General features: G+C 41.1%; 1 protein-coding gene across 8 annotated transcripts in view; it reads right to left on the bottom strand.

Moving 5' to 3' along the window:
- cadpsb (Ca2+-dependent activator protein for secretion b) overlaps nucleotides 1-21,428 on the bottom strand; it is a gene marked incomplete at both ends in the record, with an annotated part of 86,501 nt that overhangs the window by 6,136 nt on the left and 58,937 nt on the right. For 2 of the 8 annotated variants that reach the window (XM_083892694.1, XM_083892695.1), the window contains 13 exons: nucleotides 1,343-1,450; nucleotides 1,821-1,853; nucleotides 2,575-2,658; nucleotides 2,746-2,820; nucleotides 2,944-3,091; nucleotides 4,293-4,448; nucleotides 7,197-7,338; nucleotides 7,428-7,584; nucleotides 12,073-12,179; nucleotides 18,180-18,303; nucleotides 19,082-19,145; nucleotides 19,233-19,334; nucleotides 20,703-20,890. In XM_083892694.1, the coding sequence (XP_083748820.1) occupies nucleotides 1,343-1,450; nucleotides 1,821-1,853; nucleotides 2,575-2,658; nucleotides 2,746-2,820; nucleotides 2,944-3,091; nucleotides 4,293-4,448; nucleotides 7,197-7,338; nucleotides 7,428-7,584; nucleotides 12,073-12,179; nucleotides 18,180-18,303; nucleotides 19,082-19,145; nucleotides 19,233-19,334; nucleotides 20,703-20,890 (1,488 nt within the window). Of the gene's footprint in view, nucleotides 1-1,342; nucleotides 1,451-1,820; nucleotides 1,854-2,574; nucleotides 2,659-2,745; nucleotides 2,821-2,943; nucleotides 3,092-4,292; nucleotides 4,449-6,422; nucleotides 6,585-7,196; nucleotides 7,339-7,427; nucleotides 7,585-12,072; nucleotides 12,180-14,908; nucleotides 14,942-16,748; nucleotides 16,818-18,179; nucleotides 18,304-19,081; nucleotides 19,146-19,232; nucleotides 19,335-20,702; nucleotides 20,891-21,428 lie in introns of all 8 variants that reach the window. The other 6 variants (XM_083892688.1, XM_083892689.1, XM_083892692.1 and 3 more) reach the window with 6 other exon arrangements.

Below are 21,428 nucleotides of genomic sequence, written 5' to 3'. Positions count from 1 at the left end.
CTGTTGCATATTTCCAAATTTCGCAAATTCAATCTGATTTTAAACATTTTGTGTACTTTTTACTGTTTATATCGGGTTTTTTTGTTTCAGATTGTCTCAGTTGTGCTGAACAAAAAGTATTTACACTCTTAGAAATAAAAGTGCGCAGTAGAACCATATAAGGTTCTCTGGCTTGTCAGAGAACCTTAGGCTTGTAGGAGAACCCTTTTGGCTCCAGGTAGAACCTTTTTATAAAGGTTCCACCAAGAACCCTTTTAAAACCCTTTATTCAGGAAAGCTTTTTCAGAATCAAATGTAGAACCTCAGCCCTTGTAACCCTTTTAGAACCTTTATTTCTCAGCTGTGCTTTGAGCAGTGTTTAATTACATTATTATTGACTTAATTTTTTAGATTTATTCCCGGTTTTTTTAAATTAACTTCATATATTTCAATATTTTGTCTGTACTGTTGTTGTTGGTGAGTTCAGTTTGTTATATGAACATTATTCCTGAGTCTCTGTGACATATTAGGAGGATTTTATCATTTATTACATAATGCACCTTTAAAGTGACATTTTGATGCTGTTTTATAGTCTCTCCTGTGATTGATCACTGAAAAATATCCCTGTCTAATTAATCAAAAGTGAAAGTAAAATTCAAGTACTACTCAAACAGGTACATCAGGCTCCAAACATGATGATGTTCTTCCATTTCCTGTAAATCCTTTTCACCGCCTTGCGTTGTGTTTATCTGCAGGTTGGAAACCAGTGCTCTGACAGACCGAGGGTATAATGTGACATGTCAGACCCAGAGTTTGACACATCATCACGTCCTTCAGGTCCATCCAGCAGCATCCATCACCCATCGTCTTCACTTCTCATAGAGAACCCTGCACAGGTTCTCCCCTGCATGGACTGGACCACAGAGGACTGAGTGTCAACTCTTTAAGGTGACTGACATGTGTTATGTGGAAAGTGTCCGATCAGCGTAACAGCACGGAACACACACACACACACCATCACTGCGGATAGTGTTGTGATTTCCCAGAGAGCACTGCTTTCTAATAATCCTGTTTTTTTTTTGTTTTTTTTTGTTGAGGATGCTTTTATGGACTCTTTGTAAATAAAAGTTTCCTTTTTTTTAAGACACAAAGGCCCAAAAGCAACTGTGGCAATGCACACCATTATGCGGAGGGCAGCAGCTAAAGTTTAGAGAGAAGAGAGACAGGAAGAAAGAGCGGAGAAAGTGTGTGGAAAATACATTTCCTGGTCTGAAAATGGGACTTATCCCTCTCTGCCCTGTTGTTTTGCCACATTTTGGAAGGCCCCTCCCTTGGTGTAAGGAGGAGATGGCATCTTACTTACATCAAATAACCTTTCTATATACACCTCCTCATTGACCTTATCACGAAGCATATCCTGAGAGTGGCGCACAAAGGTCACATAGCCGTCAGCCACGTCCATGCCAGGTTTCTGCACCGCAAATGAAAGCAAACACAGACAGATTTATTCACATTGTTGTGTATATTGTTCATTTTTTTCTAAGCTAGGAAAGGTTAAAAGTTTTTTTTTTGCTGAAGTTGCATTTTATGTCCCTCAAGTGTTGAAGAACATATGCAGATGTTTGGTTTATTGTCCACTGTGAGCTAATGTAAAACATGGTGGTCCTAAATAGTCCTCAGAACTACAATTATATACAAGAAAGTGTGTTTACACTTATAAACGTAACTATTTTATGTTCAATTTCTCTTCAAATTAGAAATAATTTCACCCAAATTTTACACTCTGGACCTCAAATAAACCCAGGAGCAAACAGGGGAGTAGCAGAAGTTCTTCCACTTACAGGTACGTCCACATATTTTGAGGCAGCTTTCACCTGAAATCACAACAAAAAGACATTTTTGACACAAGGTCAGGGTTAAAAACACCAACAAACTGTTTGTTACTAATGCCTGACATGATACGAAACCTGTGAAGTTTGAGCATTTCTAACAAAAGCTTATTCAACGTAAATCTGCAAAATTATTTAGTATTTTAAAGAAATACTTCACTGATTTGCATTTAGCTGTGTATTACTCGAATAGGGGTAATATTGCAGTATAACTGTGCTTCCAGTTTCCCCTGAGTTGAGAAATATCTTCATTCTTTTTTGTGGTCCTGTTAGCATAACTGTTAGCAAAGATGGCGGACGCTGTTTACAGTGCATTCTGGGAATTGTTTTGTGACGCGCCCACAATTGGTCACTTGGTCCGAGGCTTGAAACGCTAGCAACGCTAATTCCGCACTTTTTAGAGCCACCCCTAGGGGTACGGGACCTCATTCTCAGAATGTAAACGGTGTCCGCCATCTTTGCTAACAGTTATGCTAAGAGGACCAAAAAAAAGAATGAAGATATTTTCCAACTCAGGGGAAACTGAGGTTGAGAAGAATTTTTTTTTTCAAAGATTCGACCCCTATTCTAGTAAAATACGAAGCTAAATGCCAATAGGTGAAGTATTTTACTGGTACATTATTATAGATAAGCAGCTCATGTATTTTTCTAATGATTCTGGTGCTGATTTACTTTGGTATTGAAGGAACAATAGGCTTCATCTCACCGTGAAGGAGAGGAACGAGGAGAAGAGAGTGCCTTCATCGTATCTGGAAATCTTTGCCAACACACCTTCCAGGATGGCAACAAACTGAAGGGGTAAAAAACATCCACATTTATGAAATCATGACTTTTATAAAAGGTTATAATTCTGTTGTCTGTGATCTCCAGGGTTCACCTTTGCCACCAGGAGCTGGATCATGTCCTTCACGCTCTCCTCGATCAGCTCGTCTATCTGTGAGTGGAACTGTTTCTGCAACAACAACAAACAACAAACGCGTCGTTTTAAACACGGACATCAACGTCGGTGCATATGTAAGGAATAAACTTGACGACGTTAACATGATGCCCTCACTGTTCCAGATGAAGGCTTTACCTCTTGGCCCATCTCCATAGCGCACAGTTTGGCCGATTGGTCCTTGGCGTCCACCATCACGTTGAACATAGTGCATAAGGACGGAGAAATGCGGAAATCAGTGGACTTGCTGCTCTTCGTCAGCTTGGACTCAAACGCCATCCTGGTGCTGCAACGCAAGGGGGATATTTCAGTGTGTACAGAGATAGATTTGTGTGTCTTTATTATTCACTCACACAAAATGGAGTTGCAAGCAAAGAATACATTCGAGAGCTAAAGAGAACAGGTTGCAAGTTTCGCTCGCAACTCCAACTGCACTTAATGGGCGGGGCCTACACACTGATGGATGAGAGAATAGTTTCTATTGGTTCACAGTGCGACGTAAGACGACCGTTCCAACTTCCCAATAGTCCGAGGCTGTTTTGAGGCTAGATCGTTTCCTCTGCACGCCGATTCTCTGGCTGACCTTTCATCGCGTCCGTTTTTGCAGTTCAAAGGCAACCAATAGAAACGCTTCTCTCATCCATCAGTGTAGGCCCCGCCCATTAACCCTAGAACACCATTGCCGGGTGCAAAATACATTTATGTGATTTTCATGAAAACCAAGATTTCATATTCATTTTTCTTATTTTTTGGAGTAGTGGTTAGCACTCTTGCCTTTGCAGCAAGAAGACCTGGGTTCCTGGGTTCGAGCCCCGTTTGGAACAACTTCGGAACAAGGGCCTTTCTGCAAGGAGTTTGCATGTTCTCCCCCGTGTGTGTGTGGGTTTTTCTCCGGGTTCTCCGGCTTACTCCCACAGTCCAAAAACATGCGAAATGGGGATTAGGTAAATTGGTCACTCTGAATTGACCGTAGGTGTGAGAGTGTGAGTGAATGGTTGTTTGTCTCTATATGTGACCCTGTGATGGACTGGCGAACTGTCCAGGGTGAACCACGCCTATCGCCCAATGTCAGCTGAGATAGGCACAGCACCCCCCAGGACCCTCTGGTGGGGGATAAAGTGGTAGATGATGGATGGATGACACAGAACACTACTCAAATTTGTCATGTTTTGATATATTTTGATGACAATAACTTTTTTATTGGGTGTATTTATTATCTCGGGTTAAAAATCACCCGGCGTTAGTGATGGTGTTTTGAATTTGAGCGATAGTGTTCTAGGGTTAAGTGCAGTTGGCGTTGCGAGCACAACTTTTGAACTTGCAAGCTTAATCTCTTTTGCTCTCAAATGTATTTTTTGCTTGCAACTCTATTTTATGTGAGTGAATAACAAAGACACAAATCTAATCTCCATAGGTGTGTGTTGGTCCTCAGCATATTTCTGTCCAGTCATTCGTTGTTGTTGTTGTTGTCGGGCGAGAGCACCCACCGCTTGACACAGTTCTCGATCATGTTACTCGACATGAGCTGGATGCGACTCTCCAGGTGCTTGGCGAACTCCTCCTCGGGCCAGTGCAGGTCCCTGATGAAGGTCTGCAGGGCGTCCAGCTTCCAGAAGAGGTCCTCCGACGTCCCGGAGCCGTTGCTGCCATTGACGCAGACGACAAAACACAGGTGAGAAAGACGGAACGTCACACTGCTGGAGACGGGAGGGTAAGGGAGGGAAGGTGAGGGGGAAGGGGGGGTTGGGGGGTATTGTGGCAGGTGCAAAAGGAGGATGCTGTTCCACTCCCACCATATACTGACAGGCCCGTGTGTGGACGCTCAGTGTATGGGTGAACAGGAGCAGACAGCGGGGGTGTACTTGAACAAACCAATAACCATGCTGCAGAGTATGATTATTGACTAGGAATGTGAAGTGGCCACATGCAGGTCAAGTCACCGCAGCTAAATCACACTATGTCAAGACAAGGATGGGAATGGAGATGTGAGCGAGGGCGTGTGTGAAGGAATAGTCCCCATTTGTATGTTGTTATGATGAGTTCCAAATTGATTCACAGGCCCTCTCTCTCGGTGTCCATGTCCCCAGGCTGGTGTGGGTGGTGGTGGTGGTGGGGGGGGGGGCCCCTGGGAGAATTTTACCCAAACCATGCAGACCTCTCTGTGCATCCTGACTACATCTGATTAGAGGGGGAAAAAGAAACAGAGCTGGACGGGAGGGTGATAAAAAGAAGAGGAATGAGTCTGAATGTAAGCGACCAAGCCTCTCCAGATTATCATCTTCACTCCAGTGCACTCGCTCCACCCCCCCCCCCCCCCCCAGTCAGATTACGATCAGGTGTTTCAAGGTCAAAAATGAACCTACAGACATGAGGACTCTGCGTTTTGCTCAGAATCACTAATAGTAGAGCAGGTTAATGGATTTTTTTCAGGGAAATCATTCACAACTGACAAGAGGCACAAAATCCCAAATCCCATTTGCCACGTAAATTTCAAATTGTAAATTTCCATCCGTCTTTTACGTCAGAATTTCATTTCCTGGGTCGATTTCAGTGATTTTGGTGATACTTTTTATGTCTCTTTCTGCAGTTACTCTATTTTTATATTTTTCTTAAAAAATGCAACAATACAACATTATTCCAGCAAAACACATCACATTTGTAATGAGAATAAACCTAAAATGGCAGAAAGAGATATAAAAAGGATTTTTGATTTATTAATTTGAATTTTTACCGATCATTTGACACCAAAATAACTGAAATCAGCCCACACTCTTCGAAATAAGGGTTCCAAAAGGGTCCTACTACAAGGCCTGAGGTTCTACCTGGAACCATTTGCTTCTGAAAAACCAAAGAAAGGGTTTTTCAAGGGTTCTTGGTAACACTAATGGTTCCAGTTAGAACCATTTTGATCCAGGGAACCCTTTAAAACCCTTTTCCTTTATAAAAAAAGGTTCTACCTGGTGCCAAAAAGGGTTCTCCTATGAGGACAAGCCATAGAACCTTATATGGTTCTACTTAGCACTTTTATTTCTAAGAGTGCAGGAAATTAAATTACACTGGCGCCATTTTGAAATTTACTATCTAATGGGATTTTTCAAAAGAATGAGGTACATTCAGTCAAATGTTTGTGCATCTTTCCGGTTGTGAGTGATTTTTTTTTTTTGCTAATCTGCTCGACTATAAAGCAAACAATGTGTTTTTGGACGACGGCTCAGAGGAGATACATCTTTACAGATCATGCCTTGCAAATGCTGATCTGCACAGTAAATCCCATTTAGCCTTATAGGAATAATAACATTATGTTTTTTTTGTTGTTGTTTTGACCTGTATCTCCACACCTCAGCTCAAGAGCATGCATGCTAGGACAAATGAGAGCGTTTCAGCCTCTCATTTATTTAAAGGAAAGAAAAGAAAAGCAGAACCCCCCATCTACTCTAACACCTCTCAGAGAGTCCTTGGCATGAACATGAACTTTATGATTGTTGATTTTTAGTTCCTGGACAAATTCACGTGTATGTTTCTTTAAAATTTAGTAGTGTCCATAATCGGCATCTTCGTACCAAGGGCGGCCTCTGCTCGTTGGATAGATTCTAAGGGTAAACTCGTTGAATACACACTCAGAGTCATATATAGCAGCCATCCATGACGGGGTAGAAAAGCTAGGCATTTGCGGAAGGTTAACTGATAGTCCTGCTACTGGCACGGGCAGATTTGGTACTTTGGGAATTTGGAGGTTGACATTTGGTAGATTCACATTGGGCAGATTACTTGTTAAACTCCTGCAGAAAAAAAGACAGACAAAAAGAAAAAACAGTGGAGTGGGAGCTGCAGAAAAAAGCCATGTGAAGAAACACAACCATGTCATAAAAGGAACGCAAAAAATCTTAAATTAGTTGACGACAGAGATGTAGAACTGGCGCATGGGAACAAGTACTTCATCAAAGACACCTACAGTAGAACAGATGTACAAGGATATACTGTATATTAAATGATGCAAAGTAATACTAAAATCATAGATTAACACGTGACATAATAGAGAATCTTTAGCAAAATCAAAAAGTGTGGTGAGCGACGACAAACAAACGAAATGACGACAGAACAAAAACGCCTTTAGTTTCACAGCAAAGCACAGGTTTATGAAGGTTAGTTCACCAAACACAAACACAACAGACGTATTAGATGTTGCTCTGACCCCAATGTGTTCAGGAGAGATTGGTAAGACACATAAAGGCTATTTAGAGAAGACATAAATGAGTCTTTTTCATGCTTCTTTCTTTGAAAGTGAAGGCTGTGAGATGATGTCTCAGCCTCCACAGTCTCTGTCGTCTAAATATAAAAACAACCTTCAATCTTGCAGCAGCCTGGCTACGGAAAAGCAGAGGCATTCTTACTTTACAGGCTCCCAGGACTCTCGCTCAAAGCCCTTGTGAATTGACTGTGCGATGGAGGACTCCATCAGATCCACATATCTAACCACCAGGGGGGCGTACAGATCTTGCAGGTGTTTGTGGAACTTTCCGTTGCACAGGTGATCTGTGGGGAGACGAATAAAGAAAATGAGAAATTCACCGAGAAGAAGTTGCTCTAGTTAGTATAAAAGTTGCAGAAGTGCCGGAGCTCACAGTCATTCCGCAGGAAGTCGTTGAGCAGCTGGAAGAGCGGGAAACTGTCCCAGCTCTCGGGCGATTGGATCTCCAGAGCGGCGTCCATGTCGATGGCGTAGAGGGCCAAGAAGTTCTCTGCGTGCTCCACCATGAGGTCCGTCCACCACGCGAACGCCTAGAGACACAGCAAGGAAGGGAAGTGGACGCAGGTGAACAAGAAGACACGAGGAATGAGGAAGTAGACGGAGGAGACTAGTGTGCACAGTTGTGGAGTTCATTGGCTTTAAAGGAATGTACCATTGGTTTTGTGGAAAAGGAATGGTTTCAGTATTGTGGGGAATTGGCATGTGAGCCAACTCACATTACCGTAATATACGTTATATTTGACCTTTGGACGGAGCCAAAGATGAGCTAACCCTCTGCTGACTTCAGTATTAGTGAATCATACTGATTCTCATCACTTGTCGTTGTGTTTTTCCACTTAATAGTAGCGGCTCACGTCGGCTCGGCTCGACTCTACGCGGTTTGGTTGTTTTTCCATTGCAAAATAGTACTTAGTCAAAGTGGGCGGAGTCATCGCGGCACGGCTGCATGAAACTGCCGTAACTTCAGTTTTACACGCGACACAAACACACAAACGAGTGACTAGTGACTTAAGGTAAAGAAGTTGTTTATTAGTGTAACTGAATCATTAGAAGTCACTGAACTTGACACTGAACTAGAGCTTAGATCAAGCCCGACCCTAACCCGAGCTCGTGCACGTTGTGTCCGCGCTTTGCCCGGCCCGACACATGAACTGTAATTATGGGCCCGAGCCCGATTTAAACACACCAATTTTTTAATACGTGAGCCGTCAATGATTCTTGTGTTTCTTCCTGTGACGACAATCTGAACCTATTAAAAAAACCAGGTACTATTGCTAATGGAAAAGCAACATAACCGCGCCGTGCCGAGGTGAGGCGAGTCGCGCTAGTGGAAACACGTCATAACGCGTAAGATGATCCGTTGACCAATTTCAGTAAATATTAACGACTAATTCCTTTCAATCGTAGAAAGGAAAGGACTTGATCTGACTTGGTCTTTCTGCAGGACTTTGCGCTTTAATGTGTGTGCGCGCGTTTCCCATCACATACTCTGACCTCGAAATCCACAGCTTGAAGTGATTAGGACTTGGAAGGAGGGATTAATTCTAAATCCAGTTCATTCTGGAGAGGAGGAGAATCATCGTCACACAGTGTGGTTGCATGTTCATGCCCTGGCTGAATCCACCATCAGTTTAAGGAAGTGCCTTGCTCATGCAAACGTGGAGCTCCCTGCATGCTGGTCTCTCTTTACGGTAACGAGATTCGGATCATTTACAAACCCACTGCCCCGCGCTCGATGGGATCGTGACTCATGCACATCTCGGACTGCACGGTAACCAGGCACACCAAAGACTGCAGCGCACAGCACCTCTCGTGTTGGACTGTTCCAATTAGTTAAGTGAGTCTCCGAGGTTCATGTGGCCATTTTCATTTCCAGCACCGTCAGGACGTTTTTTCTCGGCCCTTTGACAGCAGAAAATACAGTCGCTGCTTTGCTGGCAGTCTTGGCTTCACTTAGTTTGCGTCTAAAAAGTGGCAAAGTTGGGTAAATGAAACTTAATCTTCTAATACTATTATTATTATTATGCAGCATGCTTTTTTTTCCCCACCCTTTTTTTGATCACTTTCATTTTCCTCATCCGGCTTCAAAAACACCTGACTTACCTGTCGACTTACCTGCCCAAATCAAACATGATAATAAAGAAAAAGAAGCTTGACAGCTCTAGTTTTAGACAAAAACAGGCAGCAAACAAAAAGCGTCTCATTCAAGGAGAGGAAGGCACTGTTATAATAATGGACAGGGAGGAGGAGGAGGAGGAGGAGGAGGAGGAGGAGGAGGAGGAGGAGGAGGAGGAGGAGGAGGGTTTAAGAGGAGGAACGATGCTCAAAAAAAGCTCAAAGGTCGCCAGGTGTTTGGCCTCCAACCTTTGATCGAAGCTACGTTCAAGAGCCCTAAAGGAGCTGTTCTACAGTGCTGTGACGATGCAACTGTGTCAGGAGACCAATCCTGGGGGTTAAAGGGCGGAGAGAGGAGACGTGGTGGCATTTCCTTCTGAACATGCATGTAGCATTATGGCAAAAAAAAAGAGTCTCATTCAACTTTGACTACGTACCTCTTTTCCCTGCTTGGACAGTCACCGATCATATGACAGTGAGAACACAGGTACAAAACAATAATGTAGTCGTTTTATAGGCTTTTCTTTTTTTTTTTTTTTTTTAACGCAGAACTAACAATTAAGACAGCAGAGAGGGGGATGGAAGAGGAGGAGAAGCCGGGGGGGGGGGGCAGTGGGGAAGTGAAATTAATCGTTGGATGGAGGGAGAAACACATGTTTATGGTGGATCAGACTTCAAAAGGTTCAAATGGAGCATACTTTGGGGGGTGGGGGTGGGGGGTGGGGAGCTTTACTGGTTCAGCATGCTTGGAGAGGAAAAGGAAACCTCTATATGGCCCGATGAACATGCTTCATGGTCACAAGTATGTTGTGCAAGCTACAGTGCCTTTTACATTTTTTTAAGTATTTCTTCACCTCTATGTGACATAAGCCCACCCCCATTACATCACAGCCTGTCTCAGGGGTTCATTCTCTGCCTATAAAGAAGGTGCCTGTTGCCGTAGTGGCGCACATGCCAAAAACAGAGGGGGAGGAGGTCGTGATGGGGGGGGGGGGGGGGGGGGACTGAAAAGGAAATGAAATAAAAAATACTGTACCGATTGATCTCCAGAACTTGTGACTGCCGCCTGTCAAGCATATTCAGAGAGATAGAATAAATCTGCTTTATCTGCATGTTCTCAGTGGATCACAGTGGATCACCGTCAGGTCCACACACCAAACATGTGCAGCATGCGTTTCCGCCAGCTCAGTCTATAGAAGCAAAGGTCATGAGGCTGCAGTGCATAACGTTTGCCGATTTCTGAAAATGGCCTCGGTCAAGCAAAACTATCAGACCTGACTGAGGGAGCAAATGGGGGTCGTTTATACCGTCAAACGGCTGAATGGCTAGGGTTTTTCTTAGCAGTAGAACTGCTTATTTGTGGAAGCTTCTTTGTGTTTTCAGTCAAACTCCAGCCTTTTTGCTAGCTTAACGTTGCTATTGTCAGTGTCTGTTTTGACATTTGTGCACCACTTTATTGCAAAACCGAGAGATGTTTTTGTGTAGCGTTGATAGCTTAATCATCTATGTATCATCAATGTTTTGAACAGACGTTTAAAAGTTATGCACTACAAATAGATGAGCTAATTACAATTACCAGCGACCTGTTCTTTTGTTTTTATCCGTATTAAATTCACGCAACTCTAACCGACTCTAGTTCAGAGGTAAATATTGTCGCTCGAGCTACGAGACTATTTTATGATGTACACTAATCACCGTTTGTCATGTTACAAAACACTTGTTTTAGACGTGACTGTATCATCGTGAGTCTACATTACTCTGATGGTTTCTAACTTCTAAGAGACGAAATTATCCAATATTTCACCAAATAAAAAAATCACTTAGTTTAGCACAGGGGTGTCAAACGTAAACGTACGGGACGAATTTAGTGAAAATTTCACAAATATAAGTATAATCTATTCATTATAATGTCAAATACTAATCATGGCTTTGTGGATCCACTGTGATATGTAAGTTGTCCTCATAGGAGAACCATTTTTGGCTCCAGGTAGAACCTTTTTATAAAGGTTCCACCTGGAACCCTTTTGGAGGGTTCCACCAAGAACCCTTTTAAAACCCTTTATTGAGGAAAGGGGTTTTAAAGGGTTCTCTAGATCAAAATGGTTCTTACTGGAACCATTAGTGTTACCAAGAACCCTTGAAAAACCCTTTCTTCAGGGAAAGGGTTTTTCAGAAATGGTTCCAGGTAGAACCCTCAGCCCTTGTAGAACCCATATTTCTAAGAGTGTACTGCACACGTGTAAATGGTAAACTCAGCCATAGTATTGTTGGATATTGTTATTTTATGTTGTTGATAATATGGTTTGTATAAAAGGTACTTTATTAAAGTATTATACTATCATTTTACTGCTGCGGCCCGTCAACTAAAATGAGTTTGACGCCCCTGGTTTCTATCCGACTGTATTTTGATCAAGTGCGATCATGAATGCAGGAATTGTAGCCGTTGATGTCTTTTATATTACACGAGCTGTCTTTAATGTCGGTAAAACATTTATTTACTCTCTTGCCGCTGCATATTTGGTCTTGTAAGAGGAAACGTTAAGAGCAAACTGAGGTTAAAGTAACACAAACTGACCCGTTTGACTGCTCTGTGTTCATATCGCATGTTCCAGCGGCCGATTGAACGTCGCACTTCACTATAAATTGTTATATCGTTTTCTCTTTCACTCAAACGTGATGCTCTGACTCCACGTTCTATCGAGCGGCAATTACAGCTCTCCTGAATTAAATTAGAACAAAATGTTTTTTTGTTTTTTTTAGATGAAAGCAGCTTTATTTATAACAGATAATAATAATAATACGACTGACTCCCTGTTGTGGGGCGGAGTGAGATAAGAGTGAGTATAGAGGAGGAGGGGGGGGGAGTGTTTTGAGGAGGAGACGAGCAGAGGGTTCTCACTCACCTCCGCATGGTGTTCCTGGTTCTGCTGGAGGACCTCTATGACTAACTCCGCCAGGCGAATTGTTTCCTCCAGCTTTTTGGCAGGTGTGACTAAGCGGCCTACGTTCTCTGAGACAAAAGGATGAGGGCGAGGGATGAGTGGTTAGTCAAGCACAGAGAAGGATTCCAGGGGGATTTTCTTTTATGACTATTCAGAAGAATTCTCCTGTCTGTATAGATAAATATATTTGAGCATTTAACTAGCGTGCAAACACACTGTAACACTGTTAACGTACCATAAACACCCCCCCCCCCCTAAATAAGTCAAGTGTGTTGTCATTTCTATGCATTTAAGGCTGCATGACATAAAAGCAACAGAACAGAGTGTGACTGTAGGTAACAGTGGCGTTGGGATGGAGGGTAATGCTGCGTCAGAGACATGCACATAAAGTGAAGTGCTACTCAATACGCCATCTGTTTTAGGAGCATGCAGTGGTTTAAAAAAAAAAGAAAGGAAAAAACACTCACTGAAGTCACACTGTAAAAAATAACTCAAGTTTTTCATCTAATATGTTTTAAAAAGCAGTTATTTATCTTAAAAACACATTCTGTAGTCGTTTTTTTAATCCGCTTTTAAACAGAATTAGAGTCAATTTAAGTCTGATTTTAGCAAAGTACGTGACTATTTTTGACAGTGTGGTGGTGTTTGTATCTGTTTTGTTGCGCTAAAATTAAGCTTTCTGTTTTCCTTTAAAGCTTCTGAATCACTCGCTTTTTTACCTTGTCGCTGACAGAATGATCTGATAAGACAGTCACATGTCGTGAAATGGGAATATTGTGCACGACTGCGTGAAGTTGTGAAATGACGTGTGTATAATTTGCACATGGAACCCAATGGCTACAACAGATTTCAAATTAAAAGCACATAGATACATAACTTTACATATAACATATTGCAGTCTTGATTTAACTGGGGATCTGTATTCGTTTTCCTGGGATATTTATACTCCGGCCAAAGAGACTCTAGTTTCTATTTTTGGATCCTGTCTGACATGAAAGAATCTCTCGTCTGCCACTTAAGGTCACGCCTTCAGTTCCCGTTTATGTCAAGTTTATATCGTGAGGGGAAATCTGAGATGTCTACAGAGGTGAGGTCATCTTCTTCAGGGACATTTAATCGACACTAATGGATGGATCACATGGATTAGCGCTACGGGGAAACTGTATACGGCTCTGATTGGGTCGGATCGCGGAGCGGACTGGAAATATCAGGGTTTGGTGTCGAAGACACAGCTCAGCACAGCCTCACAGGTGCCATTAAGACAATAATAATAATAATAATGATGATGATTAACTTAAGGATTGCAGCTCAAAGTGCTTCACAGTAAAAGGAAATATATAAAATAAACAAAAAAAATGCAAATAAAACAGTAAAATACAACACAGGGAGGAATAAAATGGGAAAAGTCCAAAGTAAAAAAGTAAAAAAAACTCTGTTTTAACTTTGAAATTAAACAAAAGATGCAAATAAAACAGTAAAATACAACACAGGGTGGAATAAAATAGGAAAAGGCGAGAGTCAAGAGGTTAAATATGCAAATAAAACACAACGCAGGGTGGAATAAAAAGGAGCTAGATGAAGTTTTAAGTCTTCTTTTAAAAATATCTAGTGAGCTGACTTCCCTGATACGGCATTCCAAAGTTTGGGGATCCCCAATTTTATTTCGACAGTTGGGAGGAACCTCAAATAAACCAGCAGCGGACGATCGCAGTGTTCTTTAGGGAAGTTGGTAATTTAGCTCAGTCTTAGCCCATGAAAGTGCTTTGTATACGAGAAGAAGGAGGAGGAGGAGCTTAAACTCTACATGTTACAGGGAGACTGCGACTCCTACGCTCTCACTTCCTGGTTCTGGTTAATAAACGAGTTCTGCAGAGTTCTGAATGTTATATACGTCCAGAACTCTGCAGATTGCATTGTTCAAACAAAATATGCAAATGCAATAATGTGTAATAATGTGACTACATGTGTGATATATAAAGAAAAGGGTCAGTTCATCACAATTACAAGGAAGAAAAAAAATAAAATAAACGCAAACAAGATAAACAATCGTCGTCTCTTTTCCCCCGGTGGAAAAGTGAGCCATGTGAATAGCTTTGGTTTATCTGCTCGTTTAGGATCTATTTATGGATTTATATTATTATTCTATAGTAAATGTTTCTCCTGACTGTGAAACACCACCTTAGAGACTGTAAAATGAATATTGTAGTGAAGGTGGACGTTGCATTAAAACCATAACTATTGACATGACTGTATACCACAGGATTGGAATGTTTTTGTTTATTTGTTTGCTCTTTTTTTTTTACTTTTATTTTTTATTACATATGAACTGACCCTTTTTACCCTTAAAATATAGAATAATTTAAGATTATACTGCATGTATGTACTTGTATGTCATCAGTATAATCCTTGCCTGAAGTTTAAGATAATGTTATTTTGTCTTAGCTGATGAGGATTTTTAAATTTAAATAAGTATATTGTTTATTGTTAGAGATTGTATTACTGTATATTATTTTCATGCAAGAATGCAGTTCTGTGTACACACACACATACTTATAAAAAACAAACTTCCAGGACATGTATAAAGTAATACAATCACTGCATTAACTTTATATAGAGTGATAGTTAAAAGTAAAGCAAGACATTTAAAAACCTGGATAAGTATATATATATATATATATATATGTGTATATGTATATCGGTGTACATGCATATTGGGGGTGAAGGGGAGGGAACAACCTGTGAGTGTGTGTGTGTGTGTGTGCACTGTGGCTAAACCACGAGCTAAACGTGAGTTCACCTGGATCCTTTTGATCCTTTTGACCTTTCTCAACTTCGGCGAGACACAGGAAGAGAGGGAAAGATGAAGAGGAGATGTTTAGAGTGAGCTTCTATAGAGTTATTGTCACGTTATACGCAGCTGTTATTCATCACCATGTGACCCTTTTTCTTCTTCTTCTTTTTTTTTTTACAGAATATCTTTCCCCACGGGGGAAACATTTTCAGCCCCAGGGAGCGAAGGTTCTCGAGGCAACAGACACAAAACGTCACAGACATTGAAAACACTGAAACATCAACCTGTGGAAAACTGGGAAAATCAAAATAGTGATAAGATGTTTTTTTTTTTTTTTTTGGTTAACAAACAGACAAAAGCTCAGACTGCTGTAGAAACAGGTAAGACACACAGCATCATAGACAGGACACACTGAGTGACTTGAGTTTGAGTCGAGGCAGAAACACAAAAAGAGGAGCGGTTAGATTCAGAAAAACCCTACTACCCCCCCCCCCCCCATACAATAACTACGGAAGAGGATTAGGGCCACACAGGAAAAACTTATTTGAGTTCTGACTTTATTCTCAGAATTCTGAGTTTAAACTCAAAATTTCTGACTTTAAAGCTTTGAATTCTGACTTTAAAGCTTTGAATTCTGACTTTAAAACTTTGAATTCTGACTTTAAAAATTTGAATTCTGACTTTAAACTCTGAATTCTGAGTTTATTCTCATAATTCTGACTTTAAACTCAGAATTCTGAAAATAAATCACAATTTTGACTTTAAAACCCTGAATTCTGACTTTAAAACTCTGAATTCTGACTTTATTCTCAGAATTCTGACTTTAAACTCAGAATTTCTGACTTTAAAACTCAAATTAAACCCTGAATGCGGACTTCAAAAGTCTGAATTCTGACTTTATTATCAAATTGCTGACTTTAAACTCAGACTTCTCAAAATAAAGTCAGAATTCTGACTAAAACCCTGAATTCTGACTTTAAAACTCTGAATTCTGACTTTATTCTCAGAATTCGGACTCTAAACTCAGAATTTCTGACTTTAAAACCCCGAATTCTGAGTTTAAACTCAGAATTTCTGACTTCATTCTCAGAATTTCAGATTTTTTTCTCAGAATTCTGACTTCATTCTCAGATTTCTGAGTTAAAACTCAGAATTTCTGACTTTAAAACTACAAATACTGAGTTTATTCTCAGAATTATGACTTTAAACTGACTTAAATCCATCTGCAGAAATAGTCAGAATAATGCGATTAAAGTCAGAATTCTGAGAATAAAATCAGAATTTAAAGTCAGAACTCAAATCTTTTTTCCCCCGTGTGGCCCTAAACCTCTTCTGTAAATAACTCTAAATAAATCTCTGCGTGTCACGGCGGTAAACAGACACAAAAACAAAAGCCTACCTGTGAGACATGATCAGACCAAAAATGACTGGAGGAGTTAACAATGTAAGCAATGTAAAAATGCATTCAAGTCAAAGGAACGGGCATCCAACCAAAAAAGAAAGAAGCTAAACAGACCAGACTGCTCATTCATGTCCATCACAAACAGATGGTTCTAAAAATAGGAGCCCGACTGATTCAGTGTGGCACTGCTCCACTGGTGCACTCCCCACTCACTCACTCACTCTCACACACAAAAGGCACAGATAAATAAATAAAAACGAGCATGAGCAACGAGCAAACATCTCTGAGGGAAGAGGAGCGGCAGCAGCAGCGGAGGGAGGGAGGGAGGGAGGAGGAGGAGGAGGAAGAAGGGATGAGGCGGAAGCAAAGAGAGAGCGAGAGAGGACGAGGAGAAAGAGAGAGAGAGAGAGAGTGAGAGAGCGGGAGGTTGATGGAGGTACTCACGGATGGTTAAATCCATCACTTGAGACGCCAAGCAGAAGACAGGGTGCTCAAACATTTCCCTCTTTCTCCCTACAAAAAAGGAGTGGTGCATGCAAGAGGCTGGGGTCAGAGCTATGGAGGACAGAGGTCAGAGGCTGATGGGAAGACGGCTGTCCAGGTGAGAACGAGTGTTCTGCCCGAGCAGGAGGCGGCGGCAGTAGTAGTAGTAGTAGTAGTAGTAAAGTCCAATGTTTTGGTTTTGTTCAAAGCCAGGTTCCTCACAAGGAGAGTGGGGAAGTAAATTCACGCGACACGGCAAGATAGTAAGGTGTGAATCCTTAGTATCTTTGTTGCATAAGTGAATTTAATGGATACACAGCAGGGGGGGGGGGGAGAGGGAGGGGGGGGGGGGGGGATAAGACATTATATGAAAATGTCTTGTAGACTTTGTTATGTGATCCATGCCAATAAGAGAAGGTCACGTTGTCATGTCTCGAAGCACATGCAATGTGTCTGAGGGTGGGTGGGGGGTCGGGGGGCGTTCAATCCCAGCATACCTTTGTGTTTTAAAAAAAAAAAGAAGCCACTTATCACACAGTAAAGAAATAGAAATAGAAAAGAAAAAGTAAAGAGTCAGCTGCAGTGATAACAACTGTGAGCAGGGAGGAAGAAGCAGAGCAGACAGGGAGGGAGCAGAAGATAGTGGCCTTCACCGAGCGGAAGAAGAAGAGGAAGAAGAAGAAGAAGACAGAGGTGGACAGGAGCTGCTGGTAGGTCAAGGCAGGGGAGTGTTAAAGGGGGACGCGGGGGGGGGGGGAGGTGGGGTGGTAGCGATAGCCGCTAGCGGCTACGGTCGGATAAAGGGAGAGAGGGAGCGTGTGTGCGTTGACTGGGAGTCGGAGACATCCAGTTAATCCCAATTCACAGCTCGGTCAGTTCAGAGGCCAGAATACCACACAGTTTGAATAGTCAGGGGCACAATGAAGAAAAAAAAAAAAAAAAAATCAGCACATCAATAGATTTCAGGGCTTTGGATTTGAATGCATTTTTACTCACACACCTCTACACAAAAGCCAACTTGACCTACAGAACAGCACAGAGCTAAAGCAGGCCTGAAACAAAGGAGAGAGTTATTGGACCGAGACAAAACGTGTCAGCAAGAATTTGGGATGCCACAAATCATCTGGGATACAGACACACTGATATATATATAAATATATATGTGTATATATATATCCATATACAGAACCAAGGGAACTCACCACATGTAAATAATAAAACAGAGACAGCAACAGTATCAGTAACAAAAGGTAGAATAAGGGAACTTATGTTACACACAACTTACTATGTGAGCATTTCATTAGGAAACCGTCCAAAAAATAAATGTTATGTTTTAATAACCGCTCTATTTATCATTGTATCGTTAAAATGATGCTGTGTATTTTTGTTTACCTTCAATTTTAGCGTATTCTGTAATCCGCTGGTAGTTGAGCTGAGCCGCCTGCTCCAAACATTTGCGGATGACTCCCTTCACTTCGTCCGGGGGAACCGGAGTCACGATGTCCTTCATCAGGACCTGGAGGTCACACGAAGTGGTAACTATGTCATTTTACGGTCATCACCAGTGTTATAATGTAACAAAGTACATATATTTTGTTGCTGTACTTAAGTAGAATGTTCATATATATGTACTTTACTTGGTTATTTATATTTCTGACAACTTTTACTCCACTACATTTCCCTTAGCCATCTTTGTTACTCGTTACTACAAAATAAAAGTTGAGTTGGTGACATAATGCTTTGTCGCTAGTTGTTTTAAGCGGCACCAACTGTTAGCTGCTCTTCTTGCTAGTTAGCTTGCAAGACATCTATCTATCTATCTATCTATCTATCTATCTATCTATCTATCTATCTATCTATCTATCTATCTATCTATCTATCTATCTATCTATCTATCTATCTATCTATCTATCTATCTATCTATCTATCTTGCTAGTTAGCCTGCTAGTTAGCTTGCAAGATATCTATCTATCTATCTTGCTAGTTAGCATGCTAGATATCATTTGTGTATGTGATACTTTTACTCTTACTTATAATACTTGAAAAAAATACCTTTGATACTTAAGTACAATTAAGTACAAGTAAATGTAAGGTACTTTAACACGTTTACTCAAGTAATCTTCTAAAAGTTGACTTTAACTTTAACTACCAAAGTCATTTTCCGGTAAGATACTTGTACTTTTACTCAAGTATTGCTTTCAAGTACTTTATTCAAGACTGGCTATCACATCGCAAGTCGTTTTCTCGTGTTGTTGTTGTTTCTGTAAAGTTTTCCTTTTTTAAATTTCACAAACCCTCTCCAGCAAAGATAAAGTGGCCTTCAGTGCACCCTCTGGACGACCGAAGGGGAAACAATATCTGCAAGGGAGAGAAAATGCAGTGAGGAAAAAAAAACACCAATCTTCAATCGAACTTCAAGGACTGAGGCGTGAGTTGACAAATCACCTGAAATTTACAATCTGGTTCTCCAGTATCACACGCAACCGTTCTTTGATGTCCTCAAAACGCTCCTTCTCGTCCACCTTCACTGTGCTCAGCCCGTCAGGCCTACAAGGATCACACACACACACACACACAGACTTTAACCGAGATCAAACTTACGCAAAACTTTCATTAGAGTCGAACAGAAGCAACAACAAAAAAAGGAAACAGCGCCCACCAGTTCCCCGTGTACTGACTGCAAATTCTATGAGATTTGTCTATTTGAGTTACACTACCGTTCAAAAGTTTGGGCTCACCTAAACAATTTTTGTTGTGTTTTCCATTAAAAGTCACACTTTTATTCATCAAAAGAGTTGCACAATGAATAGAAAATATAGTCAAGACATTGACAGGATTAGAAATAATGATTTTTATTCAAAAATAATCAGTTTGACCTTTCGTCAAAGAACCAGAAAAACTGTTTTCAGCTGTGCTATAGGGTTTTCAGGGGTTTTCTCATCATCCAATAGCCTTCTAATGCAATTAGCAAACACAATGTACCATTAGAACACTGGAAATGGGCCTCTATACACCTATGTACATATTCCATTAAAAACCATTTGCAGCTAGAATAGTTCTATTAACAATGTGCACTCTTAGAAATAAGGGTTCCAAAAGTGTCCTTCTACAAGGGCTGAGGTTCTACTTGGAACCATTTGTTTCTGGAAAAACCCTTTCCCGGAGAAAGGGTTCTTGGTAACACCAATGGTTCCAGTAAGAACCATTTTGATTCAACCATTTCCTGAATAAAGGGCTTTAAAAGTGTTTTTGGTGGAACCCTCCAAAAGAGTTCCAAAAAAAAAACTCTACCTAAAATAAAGTGTTTTTCCTTCAAAAATAAGGACATTTCTCAGTGACCCCAAACTTTTGAACGGTAGTGTAAGTTCTTTTTGGTACATTTTTTCAAATAAATGATAATGTCTCACCTCTTTTGCTCTTGCACGAGCTGTATTTTGGAATCCTTTCTCTTTCTAAACTTGAATATGCGCACTGGTTTAGAGGCAGCGCGAGGACCTGGGCTTTGGGCGCTCTGTGGGGAAGCGAGGGCCTCATAGCCCAGCGGCCCCCAGTAATTGCTGCCCTCTCTGACTTTAACGGACGCATGGGAGGATGAATAATATGGAACAGTAAGAGACTATAATGGCAACAAGGGACAGAGAGAGAAAAAAAAAAGAAAAGAAAACAAAAAAAAGGTAGAAAACAAGGAAATAATGTAGAAACAGACATAGTGATTAACAACTTAAACACTGACACAGAAGCAACAAAAATGTAAATATGGCAACAACAAAAAAAGAAAGAAAGACAACAAAATGGATGCTTCTGATGAGGCTGACTCCCACTTCCTCGATATGAATATGCTATTATAGGTGGTATCAGTTTAGTTTTCACTTCCTCATCCTTATTTTTAAAAAAAGAGAAGGGACTGGTTCACACCTGTTCCCATGGACATGGGAGGCGCAAAAAGCGAAGCTGTAGTGGAGAAGCGTTGGGTCAATGATGGCCCCGCTCTCCGCTCTCTCCAGCAGGTCGCGCAGGTAGCACAGATGCCTGTGACAGCCGCGGACGCCGTTCCTGGCACAGTACTCGTCCAGGACAAACACCTGACCCGGGCTGAACCAGCCCTGCACAAACACACAAACACAATGTGCATGACTGTATATTACACTGGGTTACAAAATGAATCCAAAAATGACATCCATTTTTCTCAATCAGGTCAGGGTTTTTATGCTAATTTGATTTAGGAAAATCCAATCTTCTGACTAAATTGATGACATTTAGCCCAAGCTTTATCCTGGTCACCAAGTTTAATACCAAAATAAGCATGGTAAGCACTCTTTATAAAGGTCAGTGATCTTTGACAGCCATCTGAGGTTTGACAAACACATAAGCAACATTGTCAGGACTAGTTTTTTCCAGTTGCGTCTGCTGGCCAAAGTTAAAATGTTTTTAAGCTGCCACGACCTTGAAAAAGCCATCCATGTGCTAATCAGCTCTAGATTAGACTATGCAATGCATGTATGTTACTGCTGCCCGTCTTTAAACTAACACTAATAGAAGAGAGCACATCACCCCTGTTTTACACTCTCTCCATTGGCTTCCAGTCTCTTTGAGAATCGATTTTAAACTTTTAATGTTTGCTTTTAAAGCTCTTCACGATCT

The sequence above is a fragment of the Microchirus variegatus genome (assembly GCF_963457635.1).
Source record: "Microchirus variegatus genome assembly, chromosome: 7".
Classification (NCBI taxonomy): domain Eukaryota; kingdom Metazoa; phylum Chordata; class Actinopteri; order Pleuronectiformes; family Soleidae; genus Microchirus; species Microchirus variegatus.
The sequence above is the reverse complement of the archived record's forward strand: the minus strand, read 5'-3'. Positions and strand labels throughout refer to the sequence as shown.